Source organism: Aquarana catesbeiana, linkage group LG08 (genome assembly GCF_042186555.1).
Source record: "Aquarana catesbeiana isolate 2022-GZ linkage group LG08, ASM4218655v1, whole genome shotgun sequence".
Taxonomy (NCBI): Eukaryota; Metazoa; Chordata; class Amphibia; order Anura; family Ranidae; genus Aquarana; species Aquarana catesbeiana.
Window position 1 is genome coordinate 296,892,297 of NC_133331.1, and position 14,602 is coordinate 296,906,898.

At 45.1% G+C, this 14,602-nt stretch overlaps 2 protein-coding genes across 2 annotated transcripts in view; both read left to right on the top strand.

Annotated features, from left to right (window-relative positions):
- Positions 1 to 14,602, top strand: part of LOC141104996 (uncharacterized) — a 98,686-nt gene that overhangs the window by 79,915 nt on the left and 4,169 nt on the right. Inside the window, exon 9 of the mRNA XM_073594803.1 lies at positions 2,484 to 4,459. Within this exon, the coding sequence (XP_073450904.1) occupies positions 2,484 to 4,459 (1,976 nt within the window). The remainder of the gene's footprint in view (positions 1 to 2,483; positions 4,460 to 14,602) is intronic.
- The window catches only part of LOC141104930 (uncharacterized), a 170,256-nt gene that overhangs the window by 10,777 nt on the left and 144,877 nt on the right, over positions 1 to 14,602 (top strand). The gene's annotated exons all lie outside the window — the stretch shown is intronic.

Here is a 14,602-nt window from a genome sequence, read left to right on the forward strand (position 1 = left end):
CCCACTGGGAAATAAATTTAAAGGCGCTAATAAAAGTCCTGGATGGCTTAACTCCAATGTAAAAATGCATATAAAAGCAAAGGTGAAGGCCTTCAAAAAATACAAGGCTGAGGGATCATCATCAGCATTCAGACTTTACAAAGAATGCAACAAGAAATGTAAGGGTGCATCCAGGGTGGCTAAGATAGAACACAAAAGGCACATAACGGAGGAGAATAAAAAAAAAAAAATCCCAAGAAATTCTTTAAGTACATACATAGTAAGAAAGGGAGGTCACATCATATTGGCCCCATAAAGAATGAGGAAGGACATCTGGTTACAAAGGATGGGGAGATGGCAAAGGTATTGAATTTATTCTTCTCCTCAGTCTTCACGAGTGAATCGGGGGGGCTTCAGTAACCAAAACTGCAGTGTTTATCCTCAGGACACAACACAGGAAGCACCTCCATGGTTAACAGAGGACGGAATTAAAATTAAACTTGAGAAACTTAACATTAATAAATCACCGGGACCAGATGGCTTGCATCCGAGGGTACTTAGGGAACTCAGTGAAGTGATTGCCAGACCGTTGTTCCTAATTTTTACTGACTGGAATGGTACCAGCTGATTGGAGAAAAGCCAATGTAGCAACAATATTTAAAAAAGGGCCAAAATACATCCCTGGGAATTACAGACCAGTTAGCCTAACATCAATAGTATGTAAACTCTTGGAGGGGATGATAAGGGACTATATACAAGATTTTAGTAATAAGAATGATATCATTAGCAGTAATCAGCATGGATTCATGAAGAATCGTTCTTGCCAAACCAATCTATTAACCTTCTATGAGGAGGTGAGTTGCCATCTAGATAAAGGAAGGCCTGTAGACGTGGTGTATCTGGATTTTACAAAAGCATTTGACACAGTTCCCCATAAACGTTTACTGTACAAAATAAGGTGCGTTGGCATGGACCATAGGGTGAGTACATGGATTGAAAACTGGCTACAAGGGCGAGTTCAGAGGGTGGTGATAAATGGGGAGTACTCGGAATGGTCAGGGGTGGGTAGTGGGGTCCCCCAGGGTTCTGTGCTGGGACCAATCCTATTTAATTTGTTCATAAACGACCTGGAGGATGGGATAAACAGTTCAATCTCTGTATTTGCAGACGATACTAAGCTAAGCAGGGCAATAACTTCTCCGCAGGATGTGGAAACCTTGCAAAAAGACCTGAACAAATTAATGGGGGAGGGGTGACTACATGGCAAATGAGGTTCAATGTAGAAAAATGTAAAATAATGCATTTGGGTGGCAAAAATCTGAATGCAATCTATAGACTGGGGGGAGAACCTCTGGGGGGATCTAGGATGGAAAAGGACCTGGGGGTCCTAGTAGATGATAGGCTCAGCAATGCCAAGCTGCTGCTAACAAAGCAAACAGAATATTGGCATTAAAAGGGGGATCAACTCCAGAGATAAAACGATAATTCTCCCGCTCTACAAGACTCTGGTCCGGCCGCACCTGGAGTATGCTGTCTAGTTCTGGGCACCAGTCCTCAGGAAGGATGTACTGGAAATGGAGCAAGTACAAAGAAGGGCAACAAAGCTAATAAAGGGTCTGGAGGATCTTAGTTATAAGGAAAGGTTGCGAGCTCTGAACTTATTCTCTCTGGAGAAGAGACGCTTGAGAGGGGATATGATTTCAATGTACAAATACCGGACTGGTGACCCCACAATAGGGAGAAAACTTTTCCACGAAAGGGAATTTAATAAGACTTGTGGCCACTCATTAAATTAGAAGAAAAGAGGTTTAACCTTAAACTATGTAGAGGGTTCTTTACTGTAAGAGCGGCAAGGATGTGGAATTCCCTTCCACAGGCGGTGGTCTCAGCGGGGGGCATCGATAGCTTCAAGAAACTATTAGATAAGCACCTGAAGGACCACAACATACAGGGAAATGTAATGTAATACTGACACATAATCACACACATAGGTTGGACTTGATGGACTTATGTCTTTTTTCAACCTCACCTACTATGAACTATGAGACCTTGGGGCAGAAGTGCAGCTATGAACGATGAGGCTGTGGGTGCAGCTGAGACTTGACTGTGATTGCAGGGAAAATTTGGCCGCAGGTACATCTGAGACTTGGCTGGGGGCACAGCAGGAAATAGGGTGAAGCTGAGGCGTTTACAGGCTTTGGTAGCTCGGGGGGAGCATTTAGACTCCTTGTTCTGCTTAAGTTTAATCCAGCAAATCCCCATGTAACGCAACACTTGACACCTGACGTGGCACTCTGGGTAAAACCCAGAAGTGCTTGTGGCTGTGCAGTACTGAGGAATCACTGGCTGCAGGATCACGGGAGGTAAGAAACTGTGACACCATTTCACTTGAGGGGGGAAGCCTAAGTCCTCCATCTTCAGAACAAAGTGGCCGATGTGGACTGGCTTAGTTGAACCAACCCATTCATGTCTAGCAGTCATCTTCTTCTTTTTATTTTTTTTAGTACATGGACAACACATCAAGAAAACCAGGTTGTCTCCAGACTGTAAAGTGGAAGATGAGGACATCACTCAGTATAATCCAGGAGAAGACTTCTTCAGCAGAAACACCCAACTGGTCCCCAAGAGTGTAGATAGACCATCGTATTCCTCTTATCCTGAGGGACCTCGGACTGTGCGGGACGGTGCTGGACCATCGTATTCCTCTTATCCTGAGGAACCTCAGACTGTGCGGGACGGTGCCGGACCATCGTATTCCTCTTATCCTGAGGAACCTCAGACTGTGAGGGACGGTGCCGGACCATCATATTCCTCTTATCCTGAGGAACCTCAGACTGTGAGGGACGGTGCCGGACCATCGTATTCCTCTTATCCTGAGGAACCTCAGACTGTGAGGGACGGTGCCGGACCATCGTATTCCTCTTATCCTGAGGAACCTCAGACTGTGAGGGACGGTGCCGGACCATCGTATTCCTCTTATCCTGAGGAACCTCAGACTGTGAGGGACGGTGCCGGACCATCGTATTCCTCTTATCCTGAGGAACCTCAGACTGTGAGGGACGGTGCCGGACCATCGTATTCTTCTTATCCTGAGGAACCTCAGACTGTGAGGGACGGTGCCGTCCTTCCAACAGAAAAGCGGTTTTGCTGTCCCGAATGCGGGAAATGTTTTCACTTTCAATCCGGCCTACGCGTTCATCTAAGGTGCCACTCGGGCGAGAGGCCGTATTCCTGTACTCAGTGTGGAAAACTTTTTCGTTTCAATTCTAACCTTCACGTCCATATGAGATCTCACTCGGGTGAGCAGTCCTTTCCCTGCGCTGAATGCGGGAAAATTTTTCGTTTTAAGTCCAGTCTTCGCGTTCACATGAGATCCCACTCTGGTCAGCTTCCCTATTCCTGTTCGGAGTGCGGGCAGTTTTTCCCGACGAAACCGCAACTTGTCGTACATCAGAGGTCTCACACGGGCGAGAAGCCGTTCTCCTGTCCTGAGTGCGGGAAAGGTTTTGTCACCAAATCAAATTTAGAGAGGCACCAGGTTTCTCACACGGGGGAGAGGCCGTTCGCCTGCCCCGAGTGCGAGAAATGTTACGCACGGAAATCGCAGCTTGTCATGCATCTGAGGTGTCACTCGGGGGAGAAGCCCTATTCCTGTACTGAGTGCGGGGAAAGTTTTTTGTGGCAATCCCAGCTTGTCAGACATCAGGTATTCCATACGGGCAAGATGCCGTTTTCCTGTACTGAGTGTGGGCAGAGTTTCCCATTGAAATCAGAGCTTGTCAGACATCAGACGACTCACACGGGGGAGAAGCCATATTCCTGCCTGCAGTGCGGGAAATGTTTCTCACAAAAGTCCTATCTTTCTGTACACCAGAGATCTCACACAGGAGAGAAGCCGTATTCCTGTCCCGAGTGCGAGAAAAGTTACTCACAGAAGTCGCAACTTGTCATTCATCAGAGATTGCACACGGGGGAGAAACCGTATTCCTGCCCTGAGTGCGGGAAATGCTTCTCACAGAAGTCCTATCTTTCTGTACACCTAAGGTCTCACACAGGCGAGAAGCCGTATTCCTGCTCTGAGTGCGGGAAATGTTATTCTCGGAAATTAGAACTCGTCACACATCAAAGATCTCACACGGGCGAGAAGCCGTATTCGTGCCCCGAGTGCGGGAAATGCTTTCTACGTAAGACAGATCTCACCACACATCAGAGATTACACACGGGGGAGAAGCCGTATTCCTGTGCCGAGTGCGGGAAAAGTTATTCGCAGAGGTCCTATCTTTCTATACATCGGAGGTGCCACACGGGCGAGAAGCCTTTTTCCTGCTCTGAATGCGGGAAATGTTTTTCGAACAAGTCCAATCTTTCCATACATAAGATATGCCACACGGGGGAGAAGCCGCATGCCTGCCCCGAGTGCGGGAAATGTTTCGTACGTAAATCAGATCTCGCTAAACATCACAGCACACATGGGGGAAGGGCCGCATTACTGTCCTAAGTGCGGGAAATGTTATTCAGCAGTCATGTACAGTGCTGGTTGAGTGCAAATAAGAGTGCGGACTGTACGCCCCCCGCTCCTCAGAAACAATGAATTTATGGTAATAGAAGAGCTAAATATTACTTATGGATTACCAGGGGAGATCAGACTAAATAGTAAGTCTGACAATCTTAGTGAAGCAGAAGTACTGTCAGATGCATTTGCTTGAAGTATGCCACCTGCTGTCTGAAAGTGGTAAATATGACATTTTCTGATGTATCGTTTCATAGTGAACTGATACAAGCAACTATATTATACATTTTTTTTAGTAGATTTGATTGGCGTGTCTTCAGATTTGTATTAGGAATTTCTTTTTTTTTAACAATAAAACTATGTCATAAGGATTTTAATTTGTTGTCCTGTTTTTTCTTTGTGGTATATTCTCACTGTCATAAATCTCAGGACGTCTGTAGTATTTATAAGTCCATCAGTTCATAGACCCATCCATCATTCCTCCCGAAATTCCTCCTCTGCACCATCACCACCTCCAACCACAAGATCATCTTTCTTCCTCACTTTCACAGCACATCTAACATAGAGGAAACCCCCTCCATCTTTTCTATGTCCTGTGTCCTTCTAAACAAGAGGATCATCATGAATACAAACAGCCCAGTCTTGTGAGTAGTCAAGCTGTGTTTCTGGAACACCAACTCCATTCTCATTCCCATCTATCTTTCCACCCGTAATTCCTCCTCCGCACCATCACCAGATCTCCAACCACAAGATCATCTTTCTTCCTCACTTTCACATCACATCTAACATAGAGAAACCCCCCTCCATCTTTTCTATGTCCCATGTTCCTCTAAACAAGAGGATCATCATGAATACAAACAGCCCAGTCTTGTGAGGAGTCAAGCTGTGTTTCTGGAACACCAACTCTATTCTCATTCCCATCTATCTTTCCACCCGTAATTCCTCCTCCACACCATCACCACATCTCCAACCACAAGATCATCTTTCTTCCTCACTTTTACATCACATCTAACATAGAGAAACCCCCTCCATCTTTTCTATGTCCTGTGTCCCTCTAAACAAGAGGATCAGCATGAATAACAACAGCCCAGTCTTGTGAGGAGTCAAGCCGTGTTTCTGGAACACCAACCACATCTCCAACCACAAGATCATCATTCTTCCTCACTTTCACATCACATCTAACATAGAGAAACCCCCCTCCATCTTTTCTATGTCCCATGTTCCTCTAAACAAGAGGATCGGCATGAATACAACAGCCCAGTCTTGTGAGGAGTCAAGCTGTGTTTCTGGAACACCAACTCTATTCTCATTCCCATCTATCTTTCCACCCGTAATTCCTCCTCCGCACCATCACCACATCTCCAACCACAAGATCATCTTTCTTCCTCACTTTTACATCACATCTAACATAGAGAAACCCCCTCCATCTTTTCTATGTCCTGTGTCCCTCTAAACAAGAGGATCAGCATGAATAACAACAGCCCAGTTTTGTGAGGAGCCAAGCTGAGTTTCTGAAACACCAACCACATCTCCAACCACAAGATCATCATTCTTCCTTACTTTCACATCACATCTAACATAGAGAAACCCCCCTCCATCTTTTCTATGTCCCATGTTCCTCTAAATAAGAGGATCATCATTAATACAAACAGCCCAGTCTTATGAGGAGTCAAGCCGTGTTTCTGGAACACCAACTACATTCTCATTCCCATCTATCTTTCCACCCGCAATTCCTCCTTCACACCATCACCACCTCCAACCACAAGATTATCTTTTATCTTCACTTTCACATCACATCTAAGATAGAAAAGATGAAGGGGGGTTTCTCCATGTCCCTTGTCCCTGTAAACAAAAGGATCAGCATGAATACAAACAGCCAAGTCCTGTGAGGAGTCACGCTGTGTTTCTGGAACACCAACCACATCTCCAACCACAAGATCATCTTTCTTCCTCACTTTCATAATCACATAGAGAAACACTCATGTTGAGTCTTGTCAAGGCCAGGAGCCTGGCGGACAAGATGGGTGAACTAGAGATACTTTTGTACGAGGAGGATTTGGATTTAGTGGTAATTCCAGAGACCTGGTTCAACAGCTCTCATGATTGACTGGCAATCATTCAAGGGTATACCCTTAATCGCAAGGATTGAGAGGGTAAAAAAGGGGGAGGGGTATTCCTATATATCAAGAATAAAGTACAAGTGAATGTGAGAGATGACATCACTAAGGGAGCTAGGGAAGAGGTGGAATCCTTATGGGTAGAGCTCCAAAGGGATGAAGCTAAGGGGAAAATATTACTGGGAGTATGCTATAGGCCCCCTAAACTGAGGGAGGAAGGGGAGACAGATCTCCTATCACAATTTGGATTAGCAGTAAGGATGGGAAATGTTATCATAATGGGGGATTTTAATTATCCAGACATCCTGGGTGGAGGGAACCACACATTCATCTAAGGCTCGCCAGTTCCTAAATGTCTTGCAGGACAATTTTATGGGTCAGATGGTAGACGCACCAACTAGAAATGTAGCGTTACTGGATCTACTGATTACCAACAATACAGACCTGATCATGGATGTGGTAATACGGTGCAATTTAGGTAACAGCGATCACAGTTCAATTGGCTTCAGTATAAATCACACAAATAGGAAACATAAGGGGAATACAAAGACACTATATTTCAAAAGAGCCAACTTCCCTAAACTACAAACCTTGCTAGAAGGCATAAATTGGGATAAAATGTTAGGCACAAAGAACACGGATGAGAGATGGGTTTGCTTTAAGAGCATATTAAATAAGAGCATTAGCCAATGCATCCCATTGGGTAATAAATTTAAAAGAGCGAACAAAAGTCCTGGATGGCTTAACTCCAATGTAAAAATGCATATAAAAGCAAAGGAGAAGGCCTTCAAAAAATACAAGGTTGAGGGATCATCATCAGCATTCAGACTTTATAAAGAATGCAACAAGAAATGTAAGGGTGCAATAAGGACGGTTAAGATAGAACATGAAAGACACATAGCGGAGGAGAGCAAAAAAAAAGTCCCAAGAAATTCTTTAAGTATCTAAACAGTTAAAAAAGGTAGGACAGACCATATTGGCCCCATAAAGAATGAGGAAGGACATCTGGTTACAAAAGATGGGGAGATGGAGAAGGTATTGAATTTATTCTTCTCAGTCTTCACGAGTGAATCGGGGGGCTTCAGTAACCAAAACTGCAGTGTTTATCCTCATGACACAACACAGGAAGCACCTCCATGGTTAACAGAGGACAGAATTAAAATTAGACTTGAGAAACTTAACATTAATAAATCACCGGGACCAGATGGCTTGCATCCGAGGGTACTTAGGGAACTCAGTCAAGTGATTGCCAGACCGTTGTTCCTAATTTTTACAGACAGTCTACTGACTGCAATGGTATCAGCTGATTGGAGAAAAACCAATGTACCAATAATTAAAGGGCCCAAAATACATCCCTGGGAATTACAGACCAGTTAGCCTAACATCAATAGTATGTAAACTCTTGGAGGGGATGATAAGGGACTATACACAAAATTTTAGTAATGAGAACGGTATCATTAGCAGTAATCAGCATGGATTCATGAAGATTCGTTCTTGTCAAACCAATCTATTAACCTTCTATGAGGAGGTGAGTTGCTATCTAGATAAAGGAAGGCCCGTAGACGTGGTGTATCTGGATTTTGCAAAAGCATTTAACACAGTTCCCCATAAACGTTTACTGTACAAAATAAGGTCCCTTGGCATGGATCATAGGGTGAGTACATGGATTGAAAACTGGCTACAAGGGCGAGTTCAGAGGGTGGTGATAAATGGGGAGTACTCGGAATGGTCGGGGGTGGGTAGTGGGGTCCCCCAGGGTTCTGTGCTGGGACCAATCCTATTTAATTTGTTCATAAACGACCTGGAGGATGGGATAAACAGTTCAATCTCCGTATTTTCAGACGATACTAAGCTAAGCAGGGCAATAACTTCTCCACAGGATGTGGAAACCTTGCAAAAAGATCTGAACAAATTAATGGGGTGGGCAACTACATGGCAAATGAGGTTCAATGTAGAAAAATGTAAAATAATGCATTTGGGTGGCAAAAATCTGAATGCAATCTATAGACTGGGGGGAGAACCTCTGGGGGAATCTAGGATGGTAAAGGACCTGGGGGTCCTAGTAGATGATAGGCTCAGCAATGGCATGCAATGCCAAGCTGTTGCTAACAAAGCAAACAGAATTTGGCATTAAAAAGGGGATCAACTCCAGAGATAAAACGATAATTCTCCCAATCTACAAGACTCTGGTGCGGCCGCACCTGGAGTATGCTGTCCAGTTCTGGGCACCAGTCCTCAGGAAGGATGTACTGGAAATGGAGCGAGTACAAAGAAGGGCAACAAAGCTAATAAAGGGTCTGGAGGATCTTAGTTATGAGGAAAGGTTGCGAGCACTGAACCTATTCTCTCTGGAGAATAGACACTTGAGAGGGGATATGATTTCAATTTACAAATACTGTACTGGTGACCCCACAATAAGGATAAAACTCTTTTGCGGAAGGGAGTTTAACAAGACTCGCGGCCACTCATTAAAATTAGAAGAAAAGAGGTTTAACCTTAAACTATGTAGAGGGTTCTTTACTGTAAGAGCGCCAAGGATGTAGAATTCCCTTCCACAGGCGGTGGTCTCAGCGGGGGGCATCGATAGTTTCAAGAAACTATTAGATAAGCACCTAAACGACCGCAACATACAGGGATATACAATGTAATACTGACATATAATCACACATGGGTTGGACTTGTGTCTTTTTTTTACCTCGCCTACTATGTAAGTATGAGTTATCTGGTCAGGTAATCTGCAGCCAGGTGAAAGCCCCTCTTCTGTCAGGCTGGGGCTCAGCTGCCTGCACCCTGGTTCTAATAGCATGCAGCTTCATCCATAATTCCTCCTCCGCACCATCACCATCTCCAACCACAAGATCATCTTTCTTCCTTACTTTCAAATCACATCTAACATAGAGGAACCCCCCTCCATCTTTTCTTTGGCCCGTGTTTCCTCCTAAACAAAAGGATCAGCATGAGTACAAACAACCCAGCCTTGTGACGAGCCAAGCCGTGTTTCTGGAACACCAAACACATCTCCAACCACAAGATCATCTTTCTTCCTCACTTTCAGATCACATCTAACATCAAGAAACCCTCATGGTGAGTTTCCTGGTCAAGTGGTCTGCAGCCAGGTGGAATCCACTCTTCTGTCAGAACCAGGGTGCGGGCAGCTTCACCCATAATTTCTGCTCTGCACCATCACAAACTCCAACCACAGGAACATCTTTCTTCCTCACTTTCACATCACATCTAACATCAAGAAACACTCATGGTGAGTTCACTGGTCAAGTGATCTGCAGCCAGGTAAAAGCTCCCCTTCTGTCAGAATCATGGTGCGGGCAGCTGAGCCCCAGCCTAATAGCATGCAGCTTCACCTATAATTCCTCCTCCGCACCATCACAACTTCCAACCACAAGATCATCCTTCTTCCTCACTTTCACATCACATCTAACATGGAGGAACCCCCTCTATCTTTTCTTTGTCCTGTGTTCCTCTAAACAAAAGGATCAGCATGAATACAAACAGCCCAGTCCTGTGAGGAGTCTAGTCGTGCTTCTGGAACACCAACAACATTTCCAACCACAAGATCATCTTTCTTCCTCACTTTCACATCACATCTAACATCAAGAACCACTCATGGGGAGTTAGCTGATCAAGTGATCTGCAGACAGCTTCACCCATAATTCCTCCTCTGCACCATCACAACCTCCAACCACAAGATCATCTTTCTTCCTCACTTTCAGATGACATATAACATCAAGAAACACAAATGATGAGTTTGCTGGTCAATCAATCTGCAGCAAGATAAAATTCCCTCTTCTTTCAGAACCATGGTGCGAGCAGCTGAGCCCTAGCCTAATAGCATGCCACTTCTCCTGTAATTCCTTCTCTGCGCCATCATAACCTCCAACCCCAAGATCATCTTTCTAACTGATTTTTCAGATGACATCTAACATCAAGAATCACAGATTGGTGAGTTAGCTGGTCAGGTGATCTGCAGCCAGGTAAAAGCCCCTTTTCTGTCAGAATCATGGTGCGGGCAGCTGAGCCCCAGCCTAATAGCATGCAGCTGTAATTCCTCCTCCGCACCATCACAACTTCCAACCACAAGATCATCCTTCTTCCTCACTTTCACATTACATCTAACATGGAGGAACCCCCTCTATCTTTTCTATGTTACTCTAAACAAAAGGATCAGCATGAATACAAACAGCCCAGTCTTGTGAGGAGTCAAGCCGTGTTTCTGGCAACTCAAATCGCAATCCCCAAAAACATCAACACCCCCATTCTGTTCAGTAGGCTGCTGGAATTTGTATATTAAAATTTCGTCTTTTTGTTGTATACTTTTCTTGCCTTGTCTCTATATATTTAGCTTTAACGTTGGGATCTCCTTATCAACTGTCTAAACCTTCCACCATCTTCTCTTATTTTAACCTCTGTTAATGCCTGACCCTCCTCCATTCCATTAACCACATTGCTGTTATGGGCTAAGGCAGGGGTGGGCAATACATTTTTCTAAGGGTCCACATGAGAAACTGGGACTGATGTGGAGGGCTGAACCAATAGGTTGAACTTCTATATTCCTTCCACTGTTATACACGCCTCCGGCATGTGACGTCCAGCCCTTCTCTGTGGGGAGGGAGAGCAGGACCTTGAAACACTTCCCCACATGCCCTCGCCCACATCATATCCTTGTTGCCCACCTCCCATGGTCTACTCCAGATGCATAAGGGGCAGCGCCACCCCTCTGACATTTCCGAAGCTGCTCAGAAAGGCCGGAACTGCGACCACCACCATCTTTGTGATTGGAAGACCAAAGAGGACAGAAGAGCTGCCGCTGTCTTCTGTATGTTTATCTGTAATGTAGGGTCTCCTTATCAACTCTCTATGCCTTTCCACCATCCTATTGTACTCATTGTTTATGTCTGACCCTCCTCTGTTCTGTTGACTCCATTGCCCTTCCCTCTAACTTATTTCATAAAATTTAGATATGAGTTGAGAGTCACGGGGAGATAAGCATTAAGGTAAGGTAAGAGTCAATGTAACGCAAGCTTAAGTTGTGGTTTTTACCCCAATTAAATGTGAAGGTGTAACTGTGTAGTGCCCCCCTGACCCTCGTCATCGGGTCGGGCTGACATTTGATCTTGGGGTATAGGTTGCTGAGCATGGTGGGTTACAGACAACTGTAGAAAATAGGCACCAAACACTTTTAATGCTGAACAAAGTTTATTACTCAAACAAAGAAAATCAGGGAGAGAGGGGTAAGAGCCCAGGACACCCTAGGTCAAATAGACAAGCAGACTCCTCAAAAAAAAAAATAGAAAGGTAGACAGCAGTACATAAAAGAGCCTTTGAGCTTCAACTAGTGTTCTGTACTTTTTTGGCAACAGCTGTCAAACACAACTCACAGTAAAGTGCAGGACTTGGTTGAATGAGTCCGTTATTGATGCTTTCCCAGTTTTTTCGTTGTTCCCCGTCTATGGCAGAGTGGCTTCTGGCACTCCATCCCAGGCCCCCATCAGTTCCTGCATGCACGCAGTCAAGCTCTCAATTGCAGAGCCTGAAACACATGGCTAGGCCTTAGGCCTCAGACCTGCCCAGCACAGCAGTTCCTCCCACACCAAACCAAGGTCTAGGCAGGAGCACCCCGATTACTTCTTTCAGCATGCACCAGGGGTCAGGAAAACTCCTACTGGTCGGCTAGGCGAAGTATGCATATTAATAACCCATTTTCACTGCAGCTCATCATACTATTGCCAACGGTACCAGTGACACCTACTAGCAAAAGAAAAGAACTACAGATACAATGAACTTAAAGGAAACCAAAATGACCACACAGATTACAAATTAACCAGGTTACCTACAACCGGCCACAATGAATGTAACTGGTAGCCACTGCTTAGGACAGGGTGCTACACATAGATCAGTATGGAGCCACTTCTTAGTGACACCTTTCTGATAGCTGGGTGAACATGAAACCCTGTGGTTGAATCACAGTTTTACCACCCCCAATCCCTAACCCCTTTAGCTCTGCTGAGGGAACAGCCAAAGGTGTACACATGTTTCAGCAGGAATTAAAACACCTGTTGCTTTTGGTGGGTCGCGACCCATTCAAGTAAATGGGGCCACTCTGCAAGCGTCCTGCAATGGCATGCTTCTGAGGGTTCCAAGGGGTTAAAGCAGAAGGTGAGAAAGCAACACAAAGCTGCCCGCTTTAACCCCTTGGGATAAGAGGTGGAGTGCGCTTGGTATCACTCCGCATGATACAGGAGCCAGCACTACAGAGGAGGCGTCGGCTTATGCGGTTCTTGCTTCCTACCACAACTCCAACTTTACAAGAGGTCCCTCTGCATTGCACTCTGTGTGATGCTCTGGGATGGTGGGTCAGTAAGCCCAGACCGTGATCTACCAGTCACCTGGTCGCGATCTACCGGTTGCTGACCCCCTGATGTAGACACAGCCTCTGGGTGGAGACCAAACTTATTTTAAGCCTGTCAAGCCCTTAGTGTCATGCTTGTGATAGTGTTTTCAACACATGCTTTAAGGGCCCATTTTTCCCACCTTGACCTTTGCCTTTGCCTGATCCCTCGCTCTGGCTGCTAGTTTGGATTTCCCTGTTATCAGCCTTAGATTGAACTTTGGATTACTCTTTGAACTCTGCCTGCCTTTTGACCAGGGATTTGACCTTGAGTACTCCCTGAACGTTGCCTGCCTTGAACCAGGACTGCCACTGGACCGCTCTGCAAGTCTGAAAACCAGAAGTACCAATTTTGCTGTGCTTAGCTCCGACATGGTAGCCAGGCACTATAACATTCTGTTTCAAGACCTGGAGCAACTGAGTACTGGTAGGCCTGCTTGCCTTATGGGAAAGCGGGCTGCTATAGGTGAAGAACACAGAGCCAGCTATAGTGCCTGACTATTAATGCTAAGGGGTAAGCGTGACACCTTTGTCCGTGATTGAACAGATGTTCCTTTTAACATGTGGTCAAAAAGAAGATGCCACTGTCCGGTTGAACAACCATGTTGGCCTCATGGACAGCATGTAGTATGTATGGAAATGGTTGAGAAGATAGTTACCACAATCACAGCCAAGCAGTCCAGTCGTTGTTGCTGATTACATTACTGCGTGTTAATATGAGGGTTGATGTTACTTTTAGCCCAGCTCTGTTTTATTGTCCCTAGTGGAATGTCCCAATTTGTCTGCACGACTGAAGGTTTACTTTGATCTGTCCACCTTTCCAGTAGGTGGTGTACACATGGCCGTGGTCTCTATGATGGCCAATCATAAGCCGATCCTCATGATAATCAGCCATAAAAAAGATAAAATGACATAATACAGGTGGGGGTAATTTAGAGATAAGAGGTCACTATATTTATATATCTAATATACTGTATATCATATTGCATATCCTATTTCAATGAGGGTTTCAGGATGTCTTGTGGATCTTGGTGAAAGATGTGAAGAAAAGGGTCACCCCTAGGGTTGCCACCTCAATCCGAACACATATTAATTACACGGGTTCTGAGGCTGATTAAGGTGGTAATTAAACTCACTTGGTGCCTTACCTGCAATAAATTAGCCACAGAACCCATATAGTTCATATGCGTTCGGGTTTAAAGGGATGAGGTGGCAACCCTAGTCACCCCGTTATTGGGGCAGAGCAAAGAACATTGTACAATTAATCTCACTGGACTTGTCACATAGACTAGGCCAGTGATGGCAAACCTTGGCACCCCAGATGTTTTGGAACTACATTTCCCATGATGCTCCTGCACTCTGCAGTGTAGGTGAGCATCATGGGAAATGTAGTTCCAAAACATCTGGGGTGCCAAGGTTCGCCATCAATGGACTAGGCAGTAATCTATTTCTCTCCCCCTTGGTGGGAGTGGAGATGACTTCATCTATAAGGATATACAGTCCACAAGGCCGTGTTCACTTTACGAGACGTTTCTCTTGCCTGCAGTTCCTCTGACCTCCACAAGGTGGTGATCTCACTTCTACCCAGACAGG